The sequence below is a fragment of the Brachypodium distachyon genome, chromosome 3 (assembly GCF_000005505.3).
Source record: "Brachypodium distachyon strain Bd21 chromosome 3, Brachypodium_distachyon_v3.0, whole genome shotgun sequence".
Classification (NCBI taxonomy): Eukaryota; Viridiplantae; Streptophyta; class Magnoliopsida; order Poales; family Poaceae; genus Brachypodium; species Brachypodium distachyon.
In genome coordinates, this window is record NC_016133.3 from 56,136,361 (window position 1) to 56,158,472 (window position 22,112).

Consider the following 22,112-nt stretch of genomic DNA (forward strand, 5'->3'; position numbering starts at 1 on the left):
CACATCTTATAGTAAGATTATTACTAAAATTGGTTTTCTCCAATGGAAAGAAAGGTAACTACACGACGGAGAACAATCATGCACAAAAATCATAACGTTCATAAGAAAATTCAAACTTCAATTATCGAAGTAATTATGCTACCAATCCACATTCGTGACTAAAGACTTGCATAAGCCAAAAGACTCCAATACAAGGGTTCACAAGCATAATATAGACCCAGATGGTCTGTCGGTTAACTTAGAAGCTCAGAAAATATCTCATGGCAACATAATTGGAGACATCCCAGCTTAAGATCTTTGAGTAACAAACGCATGGGTATCTGGATTCAAAACTGTAGCCAAATTCTACTAAACATGAAGATAGTTTCAATTGATCAGACTTCAGGAGCAACTGTTCCAGCAACCTGGTCAAGATCACGCCTTCCCTGGGAGGTGATGATCCTTCCACTGCAACGGACCATCAAGACAGAGCATAAGCAAATAACAAGGTTATTCATAAAGTTAACTATGGCTAAGCTCAGGAAGCACAAATGCAGCAACATTACCCCTTGGGATCAACGTCAATGATCCCCATCTTCTGCAACTCATGCAGGATGTTGCGGGAAATAGCACCACTGCTCTTGCAGAAGTGCGGGGGGCGTGAACCGTTCCTCTGTCGTCCACCGTAGATCTTCTGGAAGCCACCGATCCCAATACCCTGCCTCAGGTAGATCTTCCTTGCAATTGAAGCTATAAATGAAATCCAAAATATAAATTAGCATGTGCCAAGCAAATTCATTATACCTGTGGATAAAGAGGCTATACATTGGAAATGGTAGAACACATTCCCTTACCAGCTCTGATGTAGTAGCAATCAGGATCATTGGGAGGAAGCTCCTTGAACCTTGCAGTCTTCACAATATCAACCCACTCAGGAAGCTCCATCTGTAAGGACATATAAATACAAAATTTTAGTTCCCCAGAGTCTGGCACCCGATCTATTTGCAGTTCACCGATGTATGTAGCAACACAAATCACAACAGTAAGTAAACTACCATTAATAAAGATGCATTATCCATCGGAAGAACTAGTGATACCATCGAAATGCAGTGATTAGTATTCCGTAGTAGTGTAGGTCAGAAAAGTTGTAAGTTGTTCACATTTTACACTAGGCTCAAACATTAGATCAGATAGGCATCTAGCTTCCATTTACAGTAACCATCAGTTGACACACATACCAACAGAAACAACACTAGGCAATAACAGAGATAAAATGCTTATTTGCAGGTTAAGTGAGACGATTATTGGTCTCTTATTTGCGGGTTAAGTGAGACGGTTATTGACTACTTAAATGATTTACATTCCCAGAGAAGTGGACAGACAAAAACATCATGATATAATTGCTACAGAGAATAAACCGGCAGCAGGGACAAAAAACAGAAATCAAAACAAGCAGCATTAGGCCCTTGCCCCTTGGCAATCTAAAGGAGAGCCAACAACATAGTGCATGAGATCTAGAAATAGTAAACCGATTTCGCACAATTCTACATGGACAACTGGAATATTGTAAAAGAAATCATCCGTGATCCACAAATACTAGACTAACGGCAACCATTCCAAAGCAGCTCCTACACGGTAAGAAAGTTCCTAAAGGGACAGGCTTTGTTCGCCTACGAAGCAATCCGATTCCAAAAATTCACAGGGAAATTAGCAGATTAGACGCTTGGTCACCAATAGACCGGGATACAACACTCCCCTACTCGAATCTAACCTAGCGACAGATCTGAAAGAAGGGGCGTGTTACCTTGCCCGAGCGCTTGAGGTGCGCGGTGTATTTCTTGTTGAAGTCGTGGGGGGCGACATCCTTCACCGTGAGCGCCGAGGAGGCCGTGGCTGCGGTCTCGGTAGTGGTAGCCATCCTGCCGCCTCTCGCCGAAGACACCGCTGTCAAGGAGGAAGTGGGATGCACGCCGCTGCGGCTGAGAGGGCTAGGGTTTTTGAGGGAGGTTGGGGTGCGTGGGCGGACGAGGGAGGGAATTTATACTGGGGCGGAGTTGGATTATGGGCCGCATCCCGCATCATGAAGAAGTGGGCCGGGTGGGAATCCAAGGTTTAGACCAGGCCGAAGACAAAACTCTTCCATACCCAAAATATTCCCTGCCCAAGAAAAGTCAAAGCTCCTCTCTCAAAAAAGAAGTGAAAGCTGCTAAAAAAAATTCAAAGAAAGAAAATTGGCGGCGGTGTCTGCTGGATTTCTAGTTCGTACGTGGGCTCATACGCCACACTAAAGAGGTGTATGTTTGCGGAAACCGCAAAAGGGATAAGATAAACTGTTCGAACGTAGGTGATGTTTATTCCGTCGAAATCGAGATTGGGTGAAGTGGGGAGGTGTTGGTCATGTGAAGGGGAACTGGCTCAGGGCCCAACACTTGTTTTGGAAGATGGAGGAGAGGACAAGGGAGCTTGGCCTTGAGCCGCGAAAGGTTCGCAAGAAAAGTTAAATTGGCACCATGCAGAGAGGTTGAAATAACAAGCCCATTAAAGGTAAGAAAGATTTATCGAGTGGGCACAATATCATGTGGTGATGGATATCCTTGCTTGCCCGTCTCGGTGTTACTTTTTTCTCTTGAGCTATCATTTGCAATCCCTGTTGGTAATTGTTATAATGTTGTACTTTTTTATTTTGTTTTTCTTTCCAATGTACTTACTTCGGAAAGAAGTAGAGCCCATCACCTAAGAAAAGATGATCTAATGGTAGCTCTCGATTCCTGGTGTGTCTGCCTATCACCGCAACTCGTGAACTATGAAATTCTTCAATTTGAGTAATGCTATTCAGGTGAGGAACACCCCACCCGCCCACCCACCCACCCACAGTTTGATTCCGGAAGTAAGAAATGTTACTCTTCGCATGATCCATCATTTGTCTGTAAATTAGCTTGCTCCGTGTGCAACAGATCCAATCCCTTGTGCTATGCATTAAACATATTCTTGTGGAAATTTTCAACTGCTAGCAAACAAAAATACAAGACAATGGACAAGCAAATGTTTTCAATACTATGTATTTCACACCCCTGAAAAATGACAGTAGAACATACTTTTAACATGAAAAAATATAGAGAAAAGGTTCACTCTTTGAGAACTAACATACAAAATCATTGTCTTCAGAGGTTACCATGGAACATGGCAACTTTAAGATTTTACACACCAAGGATCCAACTACACAAGTATGGCAAAAGGTACAAAAGTAAGACTTACAAGACCAACCATCCAATTATGCTATAATTACCTTTAAGAAAGAACTACAACTACCATCTCATTATGCCACCTTTACCTTGATAAAAACTGTAACTACCATATAATTATGCTAGGGTTACCACTATCAAAGAATTGGACATGCTCTCTACTTATGCTATAGTTACCTCCATCAAGAACTAGACCTACCATCTGCTTATGTTACCTTAACCATTGTAAAGAAATGCAGCTGACATCTATCTATGCTACAATTACATATGCGATGAACAAAAACTACCATCTAGTTAGGCTACATTTTCCCTAGGTAAGAAATGCAGATACCACCTTATTATATTACAATTAGTACCGGACTAGCTGTCCTGTGTCCCAGCCAAGTCTTACGGTGCGGCGTTCAACACTTCACCACACATGTACACGAGCATATGCCACTGTGAACCTAACATTGTTTTTTGGAAAAGAACTAGTAGCCACGCTTAGATAAAGCGATGGCTACAACTACCATTTTATGGCTAATAAACAACTCCCTATGTTTCAAAATATATGGTGTATAACTTCCGTTGATTATCAAACTTTCTAAAATTTGACCAACCATATAACAAAAGATGTCAACATGTACGATGCCAAATGTGGATCATTAGATCCATTGTGAGATACATTTTTATAGTATCTTGATTTGGCATTCTATATGTCGATATTTTCTGCTATAAGCTTGTTCGTCAAACTTTAAAAAGAGTTGACACTCAACAAAAGTTATACGTCCTACATTTTGGAACGAAAGGAGTACATTAGTAACTTATAATTGTGGTAACTTCATACTAAATAAACCGGCAACTACAACTAAATAAACCGATGATAGGGATACCTTAAAATACAGTGACGTAATTATGCAATACACAACCTGGAAATCAGACTTGCATAAATTGATGACAAGTGCCTACAATTATACTCTGATGGCTTGAAAAAAGGTACTCCCACGAGCAGCATAACTTGTCAATCTTATCCTAGACGATTATCAATGCCAAAATAACCTTTCTTGATCTGTTTTTTTACCGAGCCTTGGAATATTTAACTTGGCCTAGAACTATAAAGACCCATGACAAACAAATATTGCTGCAAATTTGTTTTACATTTAATTCTAACATTCATTTTTCGATTACTTTTGAATGTGTTGATGATGAAACTTGAACACACGAACATTTTGTGGCCACGAAAGAGATGTTGCAGAAATGGACCGAATTTCTAGTATAGAATGTGAACCAAAATACATTTTTTGCATCAGTTCACTAAATTAATAACACCAAAAAACCTGAACAACAGGAATGTAAGAAACCTAAATCGTTAGTCCTTTGTAAACTTTGGATCAGAACAGTGCAAAATTATTAGAACTCAAAATCCTGTATGTCCTTTGAATTTGACCCACGGAAATTATAAGAACCAGTCTACCGGAGCCAAAGTAAGACCATTGGATTTGGACCATAAACCTAGAAATGGAAAACAAACCGATGAAAAATAAAGAACAACGCAAATAAATTAAGAGCATCCCATGCATCTTCCGTTTTCTAATCCAACAACTAAATTAGGACACCTTGTATTATTTCAACTCCCAACAAACACTGGCACTGCAGTGTATACTATTGATCATTTTTGTATGCGAAAGATGAAACTGCCGAAGTCACAGGGGCACCAAAGGTTAATGCTAGTGCAGGCAAAAATTGACCTTAGTCGGGATATCAAGCAAGCATAGCATGGGAGCAACCTAGCATCTAGCAGCAGGAAAATAAAAGGGATCAAGCACACCAAATTGAGACATTTCTTGCCAATTGCAGAGAGCCTAGACAGCCGACTTGCGCACCTTCTGACTGCAGTGCAAGGACAGCGACTCGCCAAGTTCAGACAAGGATACACAAATGGAGGCATGAAGCTAGACGCGAGCAGACTTGGGGTGAATTTGTGTTCTTTCTGCAAATGGACTTTAGTTTTTGCTCTAATGCTCTGATTGATTATTGGTGGCATCGAGCTTGTTCCACCATCACACCACCCATCTCCTTGCAGCACCTAATGGGCCAGCGCTGCAGCTAGTAGATCGCCGTTGCAGGATGTGCACACAGCGGCCAGAACTCCCTAGTCCTTACTTATGACATCCTCACAGGGATTGGAGGAAATTTGAGCTAAACTCTCGTCAATCGTTCCAAATCCAAACCGGGATGGGGTTAACTATGACATCATCACAGGGATTGGAGGAAATTTGAGCTAAAGTCTCATCAATCCTTCCAAATCAAAACCAGGATGGGGTTAAGAGTGTGAGGCCCTGCAAGTGTGAGGGAAGACGCCTGCTGCGGCCATCAGTTTCAAGAGTGCCGCTTTTGGGGTGTTCATTGTAGAGACGTAGAGACAAACATGCAAGAACAAAAAATTCAGGACCAGGAAATCTAAGAAGCGCCGCACATGATGACTAAACGGCACACGTGTGGCAGATGGAACTTTCCTATAAATAATGGTAACTACACAACGGAATAACCATGCATTAAAATCATATACAAAAACTTCAATAATTGAAAAAATGCAACCAATCCACATTCATGACCAAAGAATTGCATAATATACCCACAAAATAAAAGACTTGCATACGCCAAGAGACTCCAATACAAGGGTTCACAAACATAGATGGTCTGGCGGTTAACCTAGAAGCTCCGAAAATATCTCATCCCAACATAATTGGACACATCCCACGTTAACATCTTTCAGGAACAAACACATGGGTATCTGGATTCAAAACTGTAGCCAAATTCTACTACCAAACATTAAGATAGTTTCCATTGATCAGATTTCAGGAGCAACTGTTCCAGCAACCTGGTCAAGATCACGCCTTCCCTGGGAGGTGATGATCCTTCCACTGCAACGGACCATCAAGACAGAGCATAAGCAAATAACAAGGTTATTCATAAAGTTAACTATGGCTAAGATCAGAAAGCACAAATGCAGCAACATTACCCCTTGGGATCAACGTCAATGATCCCCATCTTCTGCAACTCCTGCAGGATGTTGCGGGAAATAGCACCACTGCTCTTGCAGAAGTGCGGGGGACGTGAGCCATTCCTCTGTCGTCCACCGTAGATCTTCTGGAAGCCACCGATCCCAATACCCTGCCTCAGGTAGATCTTCCTTGCAATTGAAGCTATAAATGAAATCCAAAATAAAAATCAGTGTTTCCCAGAAAAATCATTTTACCTGTGGATAAAATCAGGCTATATATTGGAAATGATAGAACAGGTTTCCTCACCAGCTCTGATGTAATACCAATCGGGATCATTGGGAGGAAGCTCCTTGAACCTTGCAGTCTTGACAATATCAACCCACTCAGGAAGCTCCATCTGCAATACATATGAAATTTTATTTTCCCAAAATTCTGGTACCTGATCTATTTGCCGTTCACCAATGTATGTAGCAACGCAAGTCACTGAAGTAAATTTCCATTAATAAAAATGCATTATTAGTTGGAAGAACTAGTGATACCATTGAAATGCAATGATGTCTCAAGTTTGACAAAATTTGGATGTATCCAGACGTGACTTAGTATGTAGATGCATTCAAATTTGGTCAAAGTTGAGACATCCTTTGTTGGACGGAGGGAGTATTTGCGTAGGTCACAAAAGTTGTACATTGTTCCATTTGTACAGCAGGCTCAAACATTAGATGACAATGTCATAGTGCTTCCATTTCGTGCTTCCATTTCCATCAATCATCAGTTGACACATAAACACCAACAGGAACAACCGTAGGCAATAAAAGAGTTAAAATGCTTATATGCAGGTTAAGTGAGACATAATTCGTTAAATGATTTACATTCACAGAGAAGTGGTCAGACAAAAAAAATGGCATGATCAACGTATATAAATGCAACGGGGAATCAACCGGCAGCAGGGACAAAATGACAAAAACAAAACAAGCACCATCAGGCCCTTACAATCAAAAAGGAGAGCCACCGACATATTTGCATGAGACTTATTCTTTAAATGGTTTACATTGAAAGAGAAGTGGCCAGACAAAAATAATAATAGCATGATCAGCATATATAATTGCAACGGGGAATCAACCGGCAGCAGGGACAAAATGACGAAAACAAAACAAGCACCATTAGGCCCTTGACAATCAAATAGCTACTCGATTTCGCACTACATCCACAGTTGTGGTATTGTTAAAGAAATCATCCGTGATCCACAAATATTAGGCTAGGGACAACCATTCCGAAGCAACTCCTACAAGGTAAGAATGTTCCTACGTGGGACAGGCACTGTAAGCCTACGAAGCAAACCGATTCAAAAGATTCACAGGGAAATACAGATTATACGCTTTGTCACACATAGACCGGATACAACACTCCCCTACTCGTCGACCCTAGCGACAGATCTGAAAGAAGGGGCGTGTTACCTTGCCCGAGCGCTTGAGGTGCGCGGCGTATTTCTTGTTGAAGTCGTGGGGGGCGACATCCTTCACCGTGAGCGCCGAGGAGGCCGCGGCTGCGGTCTCAGTAGGGGTAGCCATCCTGCCGCCTGTCGCCGACGACACCGCTGTCAAGGAGGAGGTGGGGTGCGCGCCGCTGCGGCTGCCGGGGGCTAGGGTTTTGTGAAGGGTGGGTGCGTGAGCGGAGGAGTGAGGGAATTTATACTGGGGCTGAGTTGGATTATGGGCCGCAGGTGGGCCGAGTGGGAACCCTAGGTTTAGGCCAGGCCGAAAACAACATTCTTCTATACCCAAAAAACTCTTTTGGCCAGTTCAAGAAAAAAAAACTACAGAGCCTTCTCGTACAACACTTCGGATTATGATCCAAATTATCCCTGCAATGATTCTCGAGTTAAAAATCAAAACTACTCCTCCGTCTCATATTAAGTTACTTTTTATTATATATATGTAGACGTTTTTTAGCCATAAATATATCCATGTTTGGCAAATTTGAGTCACTTAATATGGAACGGAGAGATATATCGGGGAGCGTGTTGCGGTATACTATACTATGTGAAACATGATTGCTCCATGGTTGGGTAGTGTATGCGAGTGAAGCTTGACATTAGTGTACCACTCCGGAGAGAGATCACCTTGCAGATCGTAGCAGACAAATAGATTATGATGCAGAATTTGGGGTTGATGAGAGTCCCGGACCCGGAGTATTTTTCATCGGTTTGTTCTCCATTTCTAGGTTTATGGTCCAAATCCAATGGTCTTACTTTGGCTCCGGTAGACTGGTTCTTATAATTTCCGTGGGTCAAATTCAAAGGACATACAGGATTTTGAGTTCTAATAATTTTGCACTGTTCTGATCCAAAGTTTACAAAGGACTAACGATTTAGGTTTCTTACATTCCTGTTGTTCAGGTTTTTTGGTGTTATTAATTTAGTGAACTGATGCAAAAAATGTATTTTGGTTCACATTCTATACTAGAAATTCGGTCCATTTCTGCAACATCTCTTCCGTGGCCACAAAATGTTCGTGTGTTCAAGTTTCATCATCAACACATTCAAAAGTAATCGAAAAATGAATGTTAGAATTAAGTGTAAAACAAATTTGCAGCAATATTTGTTTGTCATGGGTCTTTATAGTTCTAGGCCAAGTTAAATATTCCAAGGCTCAGTAAAAAAACAGATCAAGAAAGGTTATTTTGGCATTGATAATCGTCTAGGATAAGATTGACAAGTTATGCTGCTCGTGGGAGTACCTTTTTTCAAGCCATCAGAGTATAATTGTAGGCACTTGTCATCAATTTATGCAAGTCTGATTTCCAGGTTGTGTATTGCATAATTACGTCACTGTATTTTAAGGTATCCCTATCATCGGTTTATTTAGTTGTAGTTGCCGGTTTATTTAGTATGAAGTTACCACAATTATAAGTTACTAATGTACTCCTTTCGTTCCAAAATGTAGGACGTATAACTTTTGTTGAGTGTCAACTCTTTTTAAAGTTTGACGAACAAGCTTATAGCAGAAAATATCGACATATAGAATGCCAAATCAAGATACTATAAAAATGTATCTCACAATGGATCTAATGATCCACATTTGGCATCGTACATGTTGACATCTTTTGTTATATGGTTGGTCAAATTTTAGAAAGTTTGATAATCAACGGAAGTTATACACCATATATTTTGAAACATAGGGAGTTGTTTATTAGCCATAAAATGGTAGTTGTAGCCATCGCTTTATCTAAGCGTGGCTACTAGTTCTTTTCCAAAAAACAATGTTAGGTTCACAGTGGCATATGCTCGTGTACATGTGTGGTGAAGTGTTGAACGCCGCACCGTAAGACTTGGCTGGGACACAGGACAGCTAGTCCGGTACTAATTGTAATATAATAAGGTGGTATCTGCATTTCTTACCTAGGGAAAATGTAGCCTAACTAGATGGTAGTTTTTGTTCATCGCATATGTAATTGTAGCATAGATAGATGTCAGCTGCATTTCTTTACAATGGTTAAGGTAACATAAGCAGATGGTAGGTCTAGTTCTTGATGGAGGTAACTATAGCATAAGTAGAGAGCATGTCCAATTCTTTGATAGTGGTAACCCTAGCATAATTATATGGTAGTTACAGTTTTTATCAAGGTAAAGGTGGCATAATGAGATGGTAGTTGTAGTTCTTTCTTAAAGGTAATTATAGCATAATTGGATGGTTGGTCTTGTAAGTCTTACTTTTGTACCTTTTGCCATACTTGTGTAGTTGGATCCTTGGTGTGTAAAATCTTAAAGTTGCCATGTTCCATGGTAACCTCTGAAGACAATGATTTTGTATGTTAGTTCTCAAAGAGTGAACCTTTTCTCTATATTTTTTCATGTTAAAAGTATGTTCTACTGTCATTTTTCAGGGGTGTGAAATACATAGTATTGAAAACATTTGCTTGTCCATTGTCTTGTATTTTTGTTTGCTAGCAGTTGAAAATTTCCACAAGAATATGTTTAATGCATAGCACAAGGGATTGGATCTGTTGCACACGGAGCAAGCTAATTTACAGACAAATGATGGATCATGCGAAGAGTAACATTTCTTACTTCCGGAATCAAACTGTGGGTGGGTGGGTGGGCGGGTGGGGTGTTCCTCACCTGAATAGCATTACTCAAATTGAAGAATTTCATAGTTCACGAGTTGCGGTGATAGGCAGACACACCAGGAATCGAGAGCTACCATTAGATCATCTTTTCTTAGGTGATGGGCTCTACTTCTTTCCGAAGTAAGTACATTGGAAAGAAAAACAAAATAAAAAAGTACAACATTATAACAATTACCAACAGGGATTGCAAATGATAGCTCAAGAGAAAAAAGTAACACCGAGACGGGCAAGCAAGGATATCCATCACCACATGATATTGTGCCCACTCGATAAATCTTTCTTACCTTTAATGGGCTTGTTATTTCAACCTCTCTGCATGGTGCCAATTTAACTTTTCTTGCGAACCTTTCGCGGCTCAAGGCCAAGCTCCCTTGTCCTCTCCTCCATCTTCCAAAACAAGTGTTGGGCCCTGAGCCAGTTCCCCTTCACATGACCAACACCTCCCCACTTCACCCAATCTCGATTTCGACGGAATAAACATCACCTACGTTCGAACAGTTTATCTTATCCCTTTTGCGGTTTCCGCAAACATACACCTCTTTAGTGTGGCGTATGAGCCCACGTACGAACTAGAAATCCAGCAGACACCGCCGCCAATTTTCTTTCTTTGAATTTTTTTTAGCAGCTTTCACTTCTTTTTTGAGAGAGGAGCTTTGACTTTTCTTGGGCAGGGAATATTTTGGGTATGGAAGAGTTTTGTCTTCGGCCTGGTCTAAACCTTGGATTCCCACCCGGCCCGCTGCTTCATGATGTGGCCCATAATCCAACTCCGCCCCAGTATAAATTCCTGCTTCATGAAGAAGCTATGCTGGTTTTGTTTTTATGTTTTTACCATCGTCATCTTACGAGTCTGTTATACTCCGTAAAAGATTGTGTATGCTGGTATTCACAATCATACGTGGTGAAATACAAGGCGGAACAGTGAGCTGTTGTAGTTCCCTCCATCGGTGAAATAGACAATGTACTAGGCATAAATAACTCACTGAAAAACAGGACGGAACAGTGAGCATTTCCAACAGTGAGTTCCCCGGCGGCTGCCCTCTTGGCCCAAGAACTCTAGCATTGCAACTAGAACTAGGGGTAGGTCATAGGATGCCATAATCCTCACCTTTTTTATTGTAGAGCAAACGTGTTTGCAAACGTATTGTGAAATGAAATGAATGAGAATCTGTGTTTTATTTCATTGATTGATGATGATATATATATACAGGTTGAAGGGGCACCAATACATGCATTGGTGTCCCAAACTTTTGCCTTCGCGTAAAACTTGGGACACGAACGGTTACAGTAACTGCCTACTAATAATTAAACTAATTGATCATATATTATTCTCAACACATGCGACGCCCGGTAGATTCGTGATGAGGGTGGCAAGGAAATACCAATTTGGGATGTGGATTATATAACCCCATGAATATTTAGGAGGACTACAATTTTGGGGCGTGGATTGTACAACCTGCATGCATATCAGCTGACAAAGTGGCTAGTGCTAAGTGTCGATGAGGGAAAGGGTTGGAGACCTCCGTCAGTTTCCGATCTGAAGATAACACTGATGGGGCCATTCACATCGAGGGGATGTTCTTGCTGCTGTTTGTCAAAGGTACACATTCACAGTGGAGCTTTTTGTTTGCCTAGATGCAGTGCTGTTGGCAAAGAACAGATGCTGGGCGAAGGTAGTCGGGATGGATGGTGCAGACTCACTAGAATCAGTTGAGTAAATCTCGAGCTGGTACCAGCCCATGGGCTGCGCAATTTGTTTCACTAATAGCAAAGACCAGCTCAAGCACACTCTAGCAATGAATTTTCGATTCTGTTCCTGGTTTCCTGAACGTAACTGATTGCCCCTGAGGAATAAAACTCAACGAAGTCTATCTAAAAAATAACGAACAATTGACAAACCCCAATGCGTATACAGTACATATCTAATAGGCAATGAAGCTGTACCAAGTTACAAAGTCAATACAATACAGATAACATTATTGGGATCACATTCTTCAAAAACTTAAATACAAGCACAAAGCCTTATATCAAACCCCAGTCATCAGCTCAACAATACACACAAACCACAGTGCTACCAAAGTTGGCACAACCCAATATATAGCTGAACAGCCAGCACCCAATGTTGCCATAACCAAACATCTCCAGTAGCAGCAAACACAACTCCGGATATATGTATTATCAAGTACGGGCCGCTCCGATGCTAGCGGTGCGAGACCATTTTGCGCCATTAGCCAGCAAGGCAAACCCATAGGCATACTCGGTTTCAGCCTCAGGACAGATGATTCGTTCTCCCTTGGTAACACTTGGTGTTTTTACCCCCTTGTCTTGGCTCTCTTCATTCCAAGGCTGTTGTGGAAAGGGGATGCTGAACCAGATCTTTGCATCCCTTCTTCACGGAGGGTGCCATTGAGCAATGCAAGCTCCCGGAGCTGCTGCTTCTTGAAGAAGTCCTGAGACTCATCCTGAATAGGGGGAAAACAGAAAGCAAGTAAGGCATTGTTCTGCAGAATAGTTCATGGGGTCTAAGGTCGAATAAAAGCAACCAGATTAAGAGTCCAAAAGGAAATATCAGTAGCAGACATACGATAGGCTTTAGAAGATCTTGAAGGATGTCACGGGCCTGCATCAGACGAGCATCAACAATTTCAACAGGAAGCTCTGCCTCTACCAATATATGTAGGGGTTCATTCAGATGTTCATATCCTGGCTTCCCACGCATCATCTCCTCCTACAAAGCATTATCACAAACAACAAGGTAAATTCCACTGTGATACAAAACAACCTCAAATATGCAGAAGATATATGCTTGCACAGGGTTAAAAATCACACCATATGGAAGTTGACAATAATAGACCTCTCCCCTGGTCATACTTATAGTTAAAATGCATAACCAATACTAGTCTATCTAACTGGTGAGATTAAGAAGCATGGTATCATGTGTTTTCTTACCCGAGCTGGATCTTTAATGCTACCACGGCCTCTTATTAGCACACGACAGTCAGTAGTTGCCTCCACTCGCTTCAATGAATTTCCTCTAGGACCAAGGATGCGACCAACAAAATTGTACTGGACAAATAAGCACGAAGCACCATGAGGACACAGCAATTCAAAGTGTTATAATAACTTAAGAATATCACACTTACTGTTGGATATTTGTCTACTGGAATATCAACCCTCAATGTTTTCTTCACAACTGGTCCCGAGGAGCTGCCTTGAGAACCTCCTAGCCAGCTATAAGCTGACGAACTCTGCAGTGGTCACAGATGGATAATTTATAACATGATTTTTTTTAAAGAACGACGGATATGGAGCAATAGAAGTAACTTTTGTTGTAAGCAATTGAAAAGTGAAAAGATTAAAGAAATGTAAATAACTAGTCAACCGCAGATGACTTTGAGTAATCAGAATAGTTATAGGATTACGCTAACAGTGCTGAAGTGACCGACTATTGTTGTGCTTGGTCATGCGAGTTATATTCCTATTGTTTAATTGACAAGCTAGGGCTTCAAAAGCTGTCACTGCGATATTTATGACCATTAAGGATAGGTTTACCACAATTCATTTTGATATCAATAATATAGATATTTTGAAGGCCAGCACCATTTTCCAATCCAGACACTAACAAGTATGAATCATCCCAAGCTCATGTTAAGGCAGCATGGGAAAATACAAGATGATGTTAGCATAGCGAGTTAGCGACCAACTAGTATATTGGTTAGACTTTTGGCAAATGGTGCCGAATTAGTGAATCAGCGTTAGCATGTTATCCAAACTCCAATGTTGCAATACAGAGAAGAGTTTAGTGGCATCTTTGAACCCCTTTCCTGGAAGGGATAATAATGTTAGCAAATTGGCATAAAGGACAAGACAATCAGTATCAAGAATTAACTTCAGTAGTGCCAAATCAGTTTGAAAAACGGATTTGAGATTCCAAGAATGCTAAATAAGCAAGCAATACAGAAAATGTAACCAACTCCGGTGGTGTCAATATTAGTTAGAAAAACCTGATCTAAGATTCCAAAAATGGTAAACGAGGCATGTAAGAGTAAGTTATGTTAAATGGTCAGTATCCATACTTCTGATTGAAATGCTGATGTCCACCCATTCATATCAGTTGCTGCTCCATTTGAATATAATCCTCCAGATGTTAGTGGACTACCATGTTCAAAGCCACTTTGATTTAAAAGAGAGGCGTTCTCCAATAGTGAGGAAACACGTAAAATTTCTGTTTCAAATTGCAATTTCAAGAACAAGATGTAAAATGTTAGCTGTTAGAATTAGTGATTAGCACATGCATATATATATACCTGATAAGTTAGTATAAAATTACTGATCTAAAAGAACTTTTAAGTCCTTTACCATAAATGGTTAGGTAAGTCATATCGGTGTCAACTGAAAATCAACTCCACATGTAGTCAGTTGTATACATCTTGAATATTTATGCACTCTAGAATAAATGCAACCCAACTCCATATGTAGTCAGTTGTATATCTCTAGAATATTTATGCTCAGAAGATATGCAAATAAAAAACAACTAATATGTGCTTGCAAAAGACTAGCAGAACAAATAAATAGTGCGATCAGAACTTGTTGAGGACAAAATAAAAAGAGATACAACAAAACGCTAAATACAAGGTATACAATAAATAGTTGAAATTTTGCATTTCTTTTGTACAACTATTGGATGTTTTAAGGCTAGCACACTAGTGTTCATGAACCTGTGTTGGAATTTCCCTGTGTACAATATCTTCAGCTTGGAATTTCCCATTGACACGCCATCTCAAGGCATGGGCATTGGGTCAAGACACAAGGAAAATCACGATAGTTCAAATTACATTCTTTAGGGATGAGGTATGATTAAACCACATTCTGTCATTGAGCAATGAATTGTCGACTGACCATTAAGCCTATGAGCCTATGTCACCATGCCAAGGGTATCATTCCTTAATGATAATGTGGTGTTGTGGTAGTTACTGAGTTAGTGCCGAAGTGATTGATCTGCATAATCTAAATGTACCTTAACTAACTAGAATAAAGTCTAAGAGTAAAACACACCACTAGTCCATGAACTCAGCAAAAATGAACACTTTAGTTCACGAACTCGAAAAACGCACACTTAAACCCCTAAACTGGAATTACTGTGTCACTTTAGTCCAAAAGCGGTTCGGTGAGGCTTAAACACGCCACGTGGTCGCCACGTCGGCTTCGGCGACCCTTTCATCGGCGTCCTCCCGTCAAAATTGAGCGTTGTGGACTTGATAGCAACTTTAGGCGAGGCGGCAGCGGCAACAGCGTGGTTCTCAGGGCCCCAGGATCCCCGTCCGGGCGCGGCCGGCTAAGGCCTGGTGATTTTGCAAAAAGAATCCTGAGAAAATCGAGTAGCAGCCCGCGGTCCTGGCCGAAGCCGACGTGGCGGCCACGTGGCATGTTTAAGGCTCGCCAAACCGTTTTTGGACTAAAGTGACATAGTAGTCCCAGTTTAGGGATTTAAGTGTGCGTTTTCGGAGTTCATGGACTAGTGGTGTATTTTACTCAAAGTCTAATCATAAATTAGTTTTAAGGGAGGTAGTCCTAACTAATCTTAATGTAAGGAGATAGATGTTGCCATGTGCTCTTGAACCTTGACCTAAACCCCATGAACCCTAAAACTATCATGACAGTAGTTTTATCATCCTCTCAGCAAGCTATGGCCTAGGGATTATTTGGATGAGGGGGGTTTCTTTAGGAATTCTGGGATTTAATTCGTCTTTGAACTAAATCCTAAGAGTTCTGAAAAAACTCACTTACCCAAACAGTGCTTTACTGTCAATTCTAACACCCTTGTCTAAAGCATGCACATCATGGCACTAAGTAGAACACTATCTTTGATTCTCACAATCCTCAATTCACTTACAATAGCTCAGAATGTCAATTACACGTCATAAACCACAAACTAAAAGACTATTCTACAAGATTATTGTTGGCTGTCATTAAAGAATCCAGCAAGGCTGCAAACAAACACAATGTCTAGCATCAAATGTTGAGTAACTTGATGCACATGTTACAAAACAACTAAATGTAATGTCCACTGGTAGACTGCAAAGAGCTAGACGTAATAAGTTCCAAACTAATGGCACTACCGTATAAACTTTTAAATGTGGGCAGATATCCCAAAGAATTGATACCCCAGGTTCACGCACTAGAATCCTCCTGATATATATACATATGGCCCTAACAACAGAATTGCAGGGCTGCAAGCTCATCACTAACCCTGACATATTTGGCTCCATCATAAATGAGGCACTACGCAATTTAGTTCTTTGAATCAGCATGCCTCGACAACTTTACGAATGAGGCCAAAAGCAACAAAGACACATAGTCCAGAAAGCCTCTGTCAAGCTAGTGAAGGCATTTATCTAGGTATAAGCTATAATGACATATGGGTTGCTTGGGCATGTAGAGTTCATGAATTGGAGGAAACAAAGATTGCGAGTTCAGAACAGGTGACAAAAGCTGGTGAGGTGGGATAGTGGTAGGTAGGGAGGTGAAGAGATAATAGATATTAACTTCCTGCCCAAGTTTTAATCATTTGCTAAGGTTGGCATAATTACACAAGGTAAGGGGATCACCGGTGTAGGGGTTAGCCAGACAGCAGTCATGGAAACGATAAGCATTTGGTGGTGACAAGGTAAAACAAAAGCATACTCACTCAACTATATCCACAAAGTACATGCACAAAGCAAGAATGATTTGTGGCAAGTAAATATAGCTCCGTTGCAGACGACGACGACTTCCATTGTGTAGGAAAAAGTGTAACAACTAATAAGCAACCAATTAATACAGAGATAAATTGTGCAAGAAAAAGATGCAGAGCTACAAAAAACCACAAAGGCAGCTAGAGCCAAATATTCTCACCATCAGAACAGAATATTCCGAATTGTGTGCAAGTAGCACTTTGACCGCTAGTCAGTCATTACCATAGATACATAAATGATGATTACACAGGAGCTCACCTTGATTGAGCAACCGAATGCTATGAGGGAGCACTGGGACGAACGGGTTCAGCTTGTGGCGCTCCGCGAGCAGTTCCGAAAGGTACCTAAAAAAGAGAGGCACAAACTCATCATTCACCACTCAGACTTGTGATGCATCACATCGACCTTTCCAACCGAGCTCCTTCCCCTCCGTAAATTTGGCAAATAACCCGGAAATTACCGCAGAAACAATACAAGTACGCAAAAATCTTATCGCGATCACCGCCGTCAGCAAAGTGAACACCGAATTCGGCGAAAATCCAGTGAAACTACCACGAGCCCGAAATGTTTTACCACAAACAGGAGATCTCGTCATGGGGAATCAGATCCGATGCCAGGAAGCCTTAAAACATCATCGGCCGACATCAGATTCAAGCCACGAAACCTTCGTGGCGTCCGAATCGGAACTGTGAAGGCCCGAATCTGGCCTCCCCAGCACGATCGGAGCCGAACCTCGGCAAAAGTAAGCGGCGACCGGCTGCTGCTGCTACCCCCTCACAAGTCACAACACACGCACCCTCCAGTTTAACACACGACACGAAGCTGGGGAGGAGGGGTGGGGGGGGGTAGAGTCAGACGGTGATTGCTTGGTTGCTTACTTCTCCTGGTCGGCGACGGCTGCGGAGGAGGCGCGGAGGCCCGAGATGCGCGGGGAGTGCGGCGTGGTGGAGGGGGACGGCGAGTACGCCATGTACGACATGTCGGCAGCTACTCCTCTCCAACCGGCGGCGCAGCCGCGCAGGGAAGGTTATTAGGTTAGGGTTGCTTGGCAGCTTCCTTCCCCAGTTCCCCGGCGCCTAAGCTGCGGCAGGTGGTGGCGGCGGCGGGGTCAAGATGGGGAGGGAGAGAGGGGGGAGGGAAGGAAGAGTGGACGAGGGCTTATAAGGGGAGAGGAAGGAGCCAAGGCGAGCCCTCCCTTCCCCCTCCGCGCGTCGTGTGGTGGCACCCGATCGACGCGGTAAGTAAGCGGAGCGAGTGAATAGTAGTGTGTAGACGAAGGGGAGGGCCGGCGGCGCGGCGCCCGGTCTCCCCCGGGTTTGGCGGCCGGTAAAATTTGCCGCGAAAGCTGTTGGGGGAGTTGAGAGATTTCCGTGAGAGAGAAGGGAAGGAGGAGTTTTACTGCACTTTGTGTGAGTCAAGATCGCAGGAGTGGTAGGTAAGTTGAGCCGATTCCTTCCAGAAGACTCTCTTTTAGGAGTTTAATTACTTTCAATCAGAGAGAGAATATTGTGTAGGCTGTTATTACTACGTGCTTGATGTAAACTTGACCTGGATAATGCTTCTGGATTTGTGTGACTGCTGCGCTGGGTAAACTCTGCAGATGCGTTGTCTGTGTCCCTGGAGTGATGGGGGCGGAGTACCGCGCCAGAGATGCTATCGCACATCGATGTGGTATGTTGTCGCTCGATTTTAAGCTTTTCTATTTTCGTCTGTTTTCCATGTTTAGATTTGCAAGGATTCGTGAGTTTTACGGAATATCCATATCATAGTCGGAATATCTTTTCCGCAGAAGAAAATAGTCCAAGTATCTAGTTACTACTATGCGGCAAGAGTAGTCCAAATATCACGGGACCAAGAAACAAAGGAAAACTGAAAGACGAATGAAAAATGGCTCGGTCCTACACAAATGATGTGAAAGGAGGTTCGGATAAAAATTGAAATTTCTGTAAATTTGGGTAAGAAAAATGTGTTTGATTGCAGCTTTCAAAAGAAGATATATAGGTCTTTTTCGCAGTATTCATCCTTGCTAATCCCGACTCAGGAGATCCGGATTTCTTTTGTAGAAATTAACAATTTTCCGCACAGAGGAGATAAGAAGAGCGACTAACGTCGCCGTAGCGTACGCAGGGCCAGCCATTTTTCATGCTTTTCGTTTACATGCTTTTCGTAGCAACATCACCACAGAAACGTGTAAATTCCTTGTGTGGATAGGCGTAGAGAGCAAGCCGGTACATCTATATCTATATGACTTCGGGCGTATACACTATACATGACAAACGAAGCTTCAGCTTGTCCCCATGCGTTTGCTTAATAATGTGCTTCCTCAGTTATATAGAAAAGAAATAGACCTCGCATGACACTCGAAACACATGGGCGAAGTTACAATCCAAACGTGAAATAATGCAACGGAGCAGAGATCCCGTCTCCAGAATTCATGTGCAACGTAGACTTAGAGCACCTTCAACAGAGTCCCTAAACAGGGTCCGTATCACGTTTTAGGGGCCGGTACCAAAAAAACGTCTTCAGTAGGGACCCTATTAGAGCCCCTGTTCTAGGGAGGCCGCTAGAAACACCTCCCAAGCCCCCATTCATAGGGGCTCCCGAGGGAGGCTCCTATCCCGTGCCACGATACTTTTCCTCTCCCTCCCTCATACTTCTCTTCCACAATCCCGTCGGCCTCCTCATCCGGCCGCTGCAGCTCCTCGCCGGCGTCAATTCCTAGCCGCCCTCGACCGTCACCCCACACGTCGTCGAGTCCCTGGCCGCCGCCGTGTCCCAGGTTGCCTCTCCTCGTCGGCATAGCGCCGCCTTCTCGTGCCTCGGGCTCCCTCTCTTCGCCGGTATGAGCGCCGCTGCCGTTCTTGCTCTCTGCCGCGAGGCCGCGGCCCTGGCTCTCCGCCGCTAGCGCGTGCCGCCGCCGCCCTCGCTCCCCCAGCGCTGGTATGAGCGCCGATGCCGTTCTTTCTCTCCGCCGCGAGGCCACGGCCCTCGCTCTCCGCCGTGCATGCGCGCCTCCACCACCCTCGCTCCCCAACGCCGGTATGAGCACCACTGCCGTGCCTGCTCTCCGCCGCACGCTCGTCGTCGCCGCTGCCCTCGCTCCCTAGCGCCGTTGTCGACCACCGCACTCGAACGCCGCCCAGCCCGCTAGTGTGCTCGGGCGCCGCCGCCCGCCCACCATGGCCTCTGCTTGGCTTGCCCCCATGCCCTCCTCTGTTGTTGGGGAAGAAGATGAAAGGATGAAATTGACCCACTGACAAGTGGGTCCCATGTGTCAGTGTATAAGAGAAAATAAATAGGTACTAAGATATATGGACTACTGCTGAAGAGCAAGATGAAATAGAGGCTTAAAATTTCAAGGAAAGCTCCTAAACAAGATTTAGGGACCCGTTTTAGGGGTTACTGTTGAAGATGCTCTTACACCGCGCACCGAACAGTTCGACATTTATCTTCTAGCAGTGAGTACAGTGCTATACTTAAACATAAACCAATTCCAAATCACAGCGCCCGACATTTGCCGAAGGAAAGTAAACAGAGATGTACCGAGCACGTCACCAGCCGGTTCCGGCCTCGGCTGAAATCGACGGATAATCTGAGCAGATAACCATTGCATTACATGCAGATAAACGACGGGTTCAAAGCGATTAGCACTCGGCAAGGCGGGGTGAATATACGGCGATCACCCGCCGGCCCGTCGCGATCGAGCCAGCCTGGCTGTCCCCATGAGAAAGGGAAAGGAGAGGCCAAAGACAGGGAAAAGTCCGTCTTCTGATTGCACCTGCAGGAAAAAGGCAGCCAGAGAAAAGAGAATCCGTCGGCCCGACAACGTATTCTGACGAGGAGAAAGAAGGGTTCCCGCTGGAGAGCGAGCCTCGCTGGCTGGCTTCTGTTTAAATCCAGGGATCTGAAACGGACCGATGCTCTCGAAATCGAGGTTAAATGCTCTATGGTCAAGGTGCTAACAAGAGAAAAGAACGAGGTTATGGTTTGAGATTGCTTCCGTTTAGTGACGAAGGCTCGTTGATGTCACTCTTGCGAACATGCAGGTGTCTTGTTAAGAACCTTTTTGCGAAGAAGAATAGTATATGCTACACGAGGAAAAATCGTTGATTTGATCTGGCACCAATGACTCTAGTTTTGGTTCCACGACGGGCTCGGCTATTAACTACTCCCTCCGTCTCATATTAAGTGACTTTTTATTACATGTATCTAGACATTTTTTAGACATAAATACATTCATATTTGAACAAATTTAAATCAATTAACATGGGACGGAGGAGTACTACCAGCTTAATTGGAAGAGTGAGGTTGACTCCATCTAACCTTGACTTTTCATAAATAAATAAATCATTGAATGGCCTTAATGACAATCGATTATAGCACAACTATATCCGGCATAAAAATATTCTAAAATACTTCCTCCGTTCCAATATATAAGACGTACACACATTTTGAGATTTTGCTTTGACCACCAATTAGCCAACAAAATATTTTATGAATTATAAAAACTATACTACTGGAAAGTTCTTTCAGATATGAATGGGGAAATGCATTTTGGCCCGTACGTTCCCTGCCTGTACTATCACACCGTCCATAATGCTTTGAGATTTGAAAAAAGTGCTCAAGGGAGGCACCCGTAGCATAGACGAGTCAACTCGTTGTAGGTGCAACACATGCGCATCAATCCATCTGTCCCATCTTGCCCCCCCCCGGCCCCACCCCACCCCTCCCATCTCTCTCTTTCTCTCCTGCTCTCTCTCCCCCCGGTGCCTCTATCTTCTCTCTCCATCTCTTCAATGGCAGCTCTCTCCCGTCCCCATCTCTCTACCGCTGCATCTCGACGAGGTCTAGCTCGAGGGCGAGCTCGCAAACCTGCTCCGTGCGCACAAGTCGAAGAGGAGGTGTGTGGCGTTCCGCGGCGTGGGTCGACTGAACGGAGGGAAGGTCGTGGGCATGAGAGCAGGTAGCCGGAGGCGACGTTCCGCGATGTGGAGACAAGCCACTAGCTCGGCGAGGTCAGGGGACAGGGGGCCACGCGCCATCATGTC

The 22,112-nt window shown here is 43.2% G+C and overlaps 3 protein-coding genes across 3 annotated transcripts; all 3 read right to left on the minus strand.

The window, feature by feature from the left end:
* Nucleotides 1-368: 368 nt before the first annotated feature.
* Nucleotides 369-1,900, minus strand: LOC100834415 (40S ribosomal protein S19). The gene is made up of 4 exons (XM_003572943.4): nucleotides 1,784-1,900; nucleotides 834-924; nucleotides 546-729; nucleotides 369-447 (listed from the first exon to the last, which is right to left on the minus strand). The coding sequence occupies exons 1-4, from the start codon at nucleotides 1,895-1,897 to the stop codon at nucleotides 375-377; spliced, it is 462 nt and encodes a 153-aa protein (XP_003572991.1). The 5' UTR covers nucleotides 1,898-1,900; the 3' UTR covers nucleotides 369-374.
* A 3,866-nt stretch (nucleotides 1,901-5,766) lies between these two features.
* Nucleotides 5,767-7,880, minus strand: LOC100831550 (40S ribosomal protein S19). The gene is made up of 4 exons (XM_003570430.4): nucleotides 7,660-7,880; nucleotides 6,512-6,602; nucleotides 6,223-6,406; nucleotides 5,767-6,124 (listed from the first exon to the last, which is right to left on the minus strand). The coding sequence occupies exons 1-4, from the start codon at nucleotides 7,771-7,773 to the stop codon at nucleotides 6,052-6,054; spliced, it is 462 nt and encodes a 153-aa protein (XP_003570478.1). The 5' UTR covers nucleotides 7,774-7,880; the 3' UTR covers nucleotides 5,767-6,051.
* A 4,340-nt stretch (nucleotides 7,881-12,220) lies between these two features.
* On the minus strand, nucleotides 12,221-18,275 carry LOC100831248 (KH domain-containing protein At5g56140). The gene is made up of 7 exons (XM_003570429.4): nucleotides 17,943-18,275; nucleotides 17,323-17,408; nucleotides 14,407-14,555; nucleotides 13,474-13,578; nucleotides 13,280-13,396; nucleotides 12,915-13,058; nucleotides 12,221-12,792 (listed from the first exon to the last, which is right to left on the minus strand). The coding sequence occupies exons 1-7, from the start codon at nucleotides 18,041-18,043 to the stop codon at nucleotides 12,643-12,645; spliced, it is 852 nt and encodes a 283-aa protein (XP_003570477.1). The 5' UTR covers nucleotides 18,044-18,275; the 3' UTR covers nucleotides 12,221-12,642.
* Nucleotides 18,276-22,112: the final 3,837 nt, after the last annotated feature.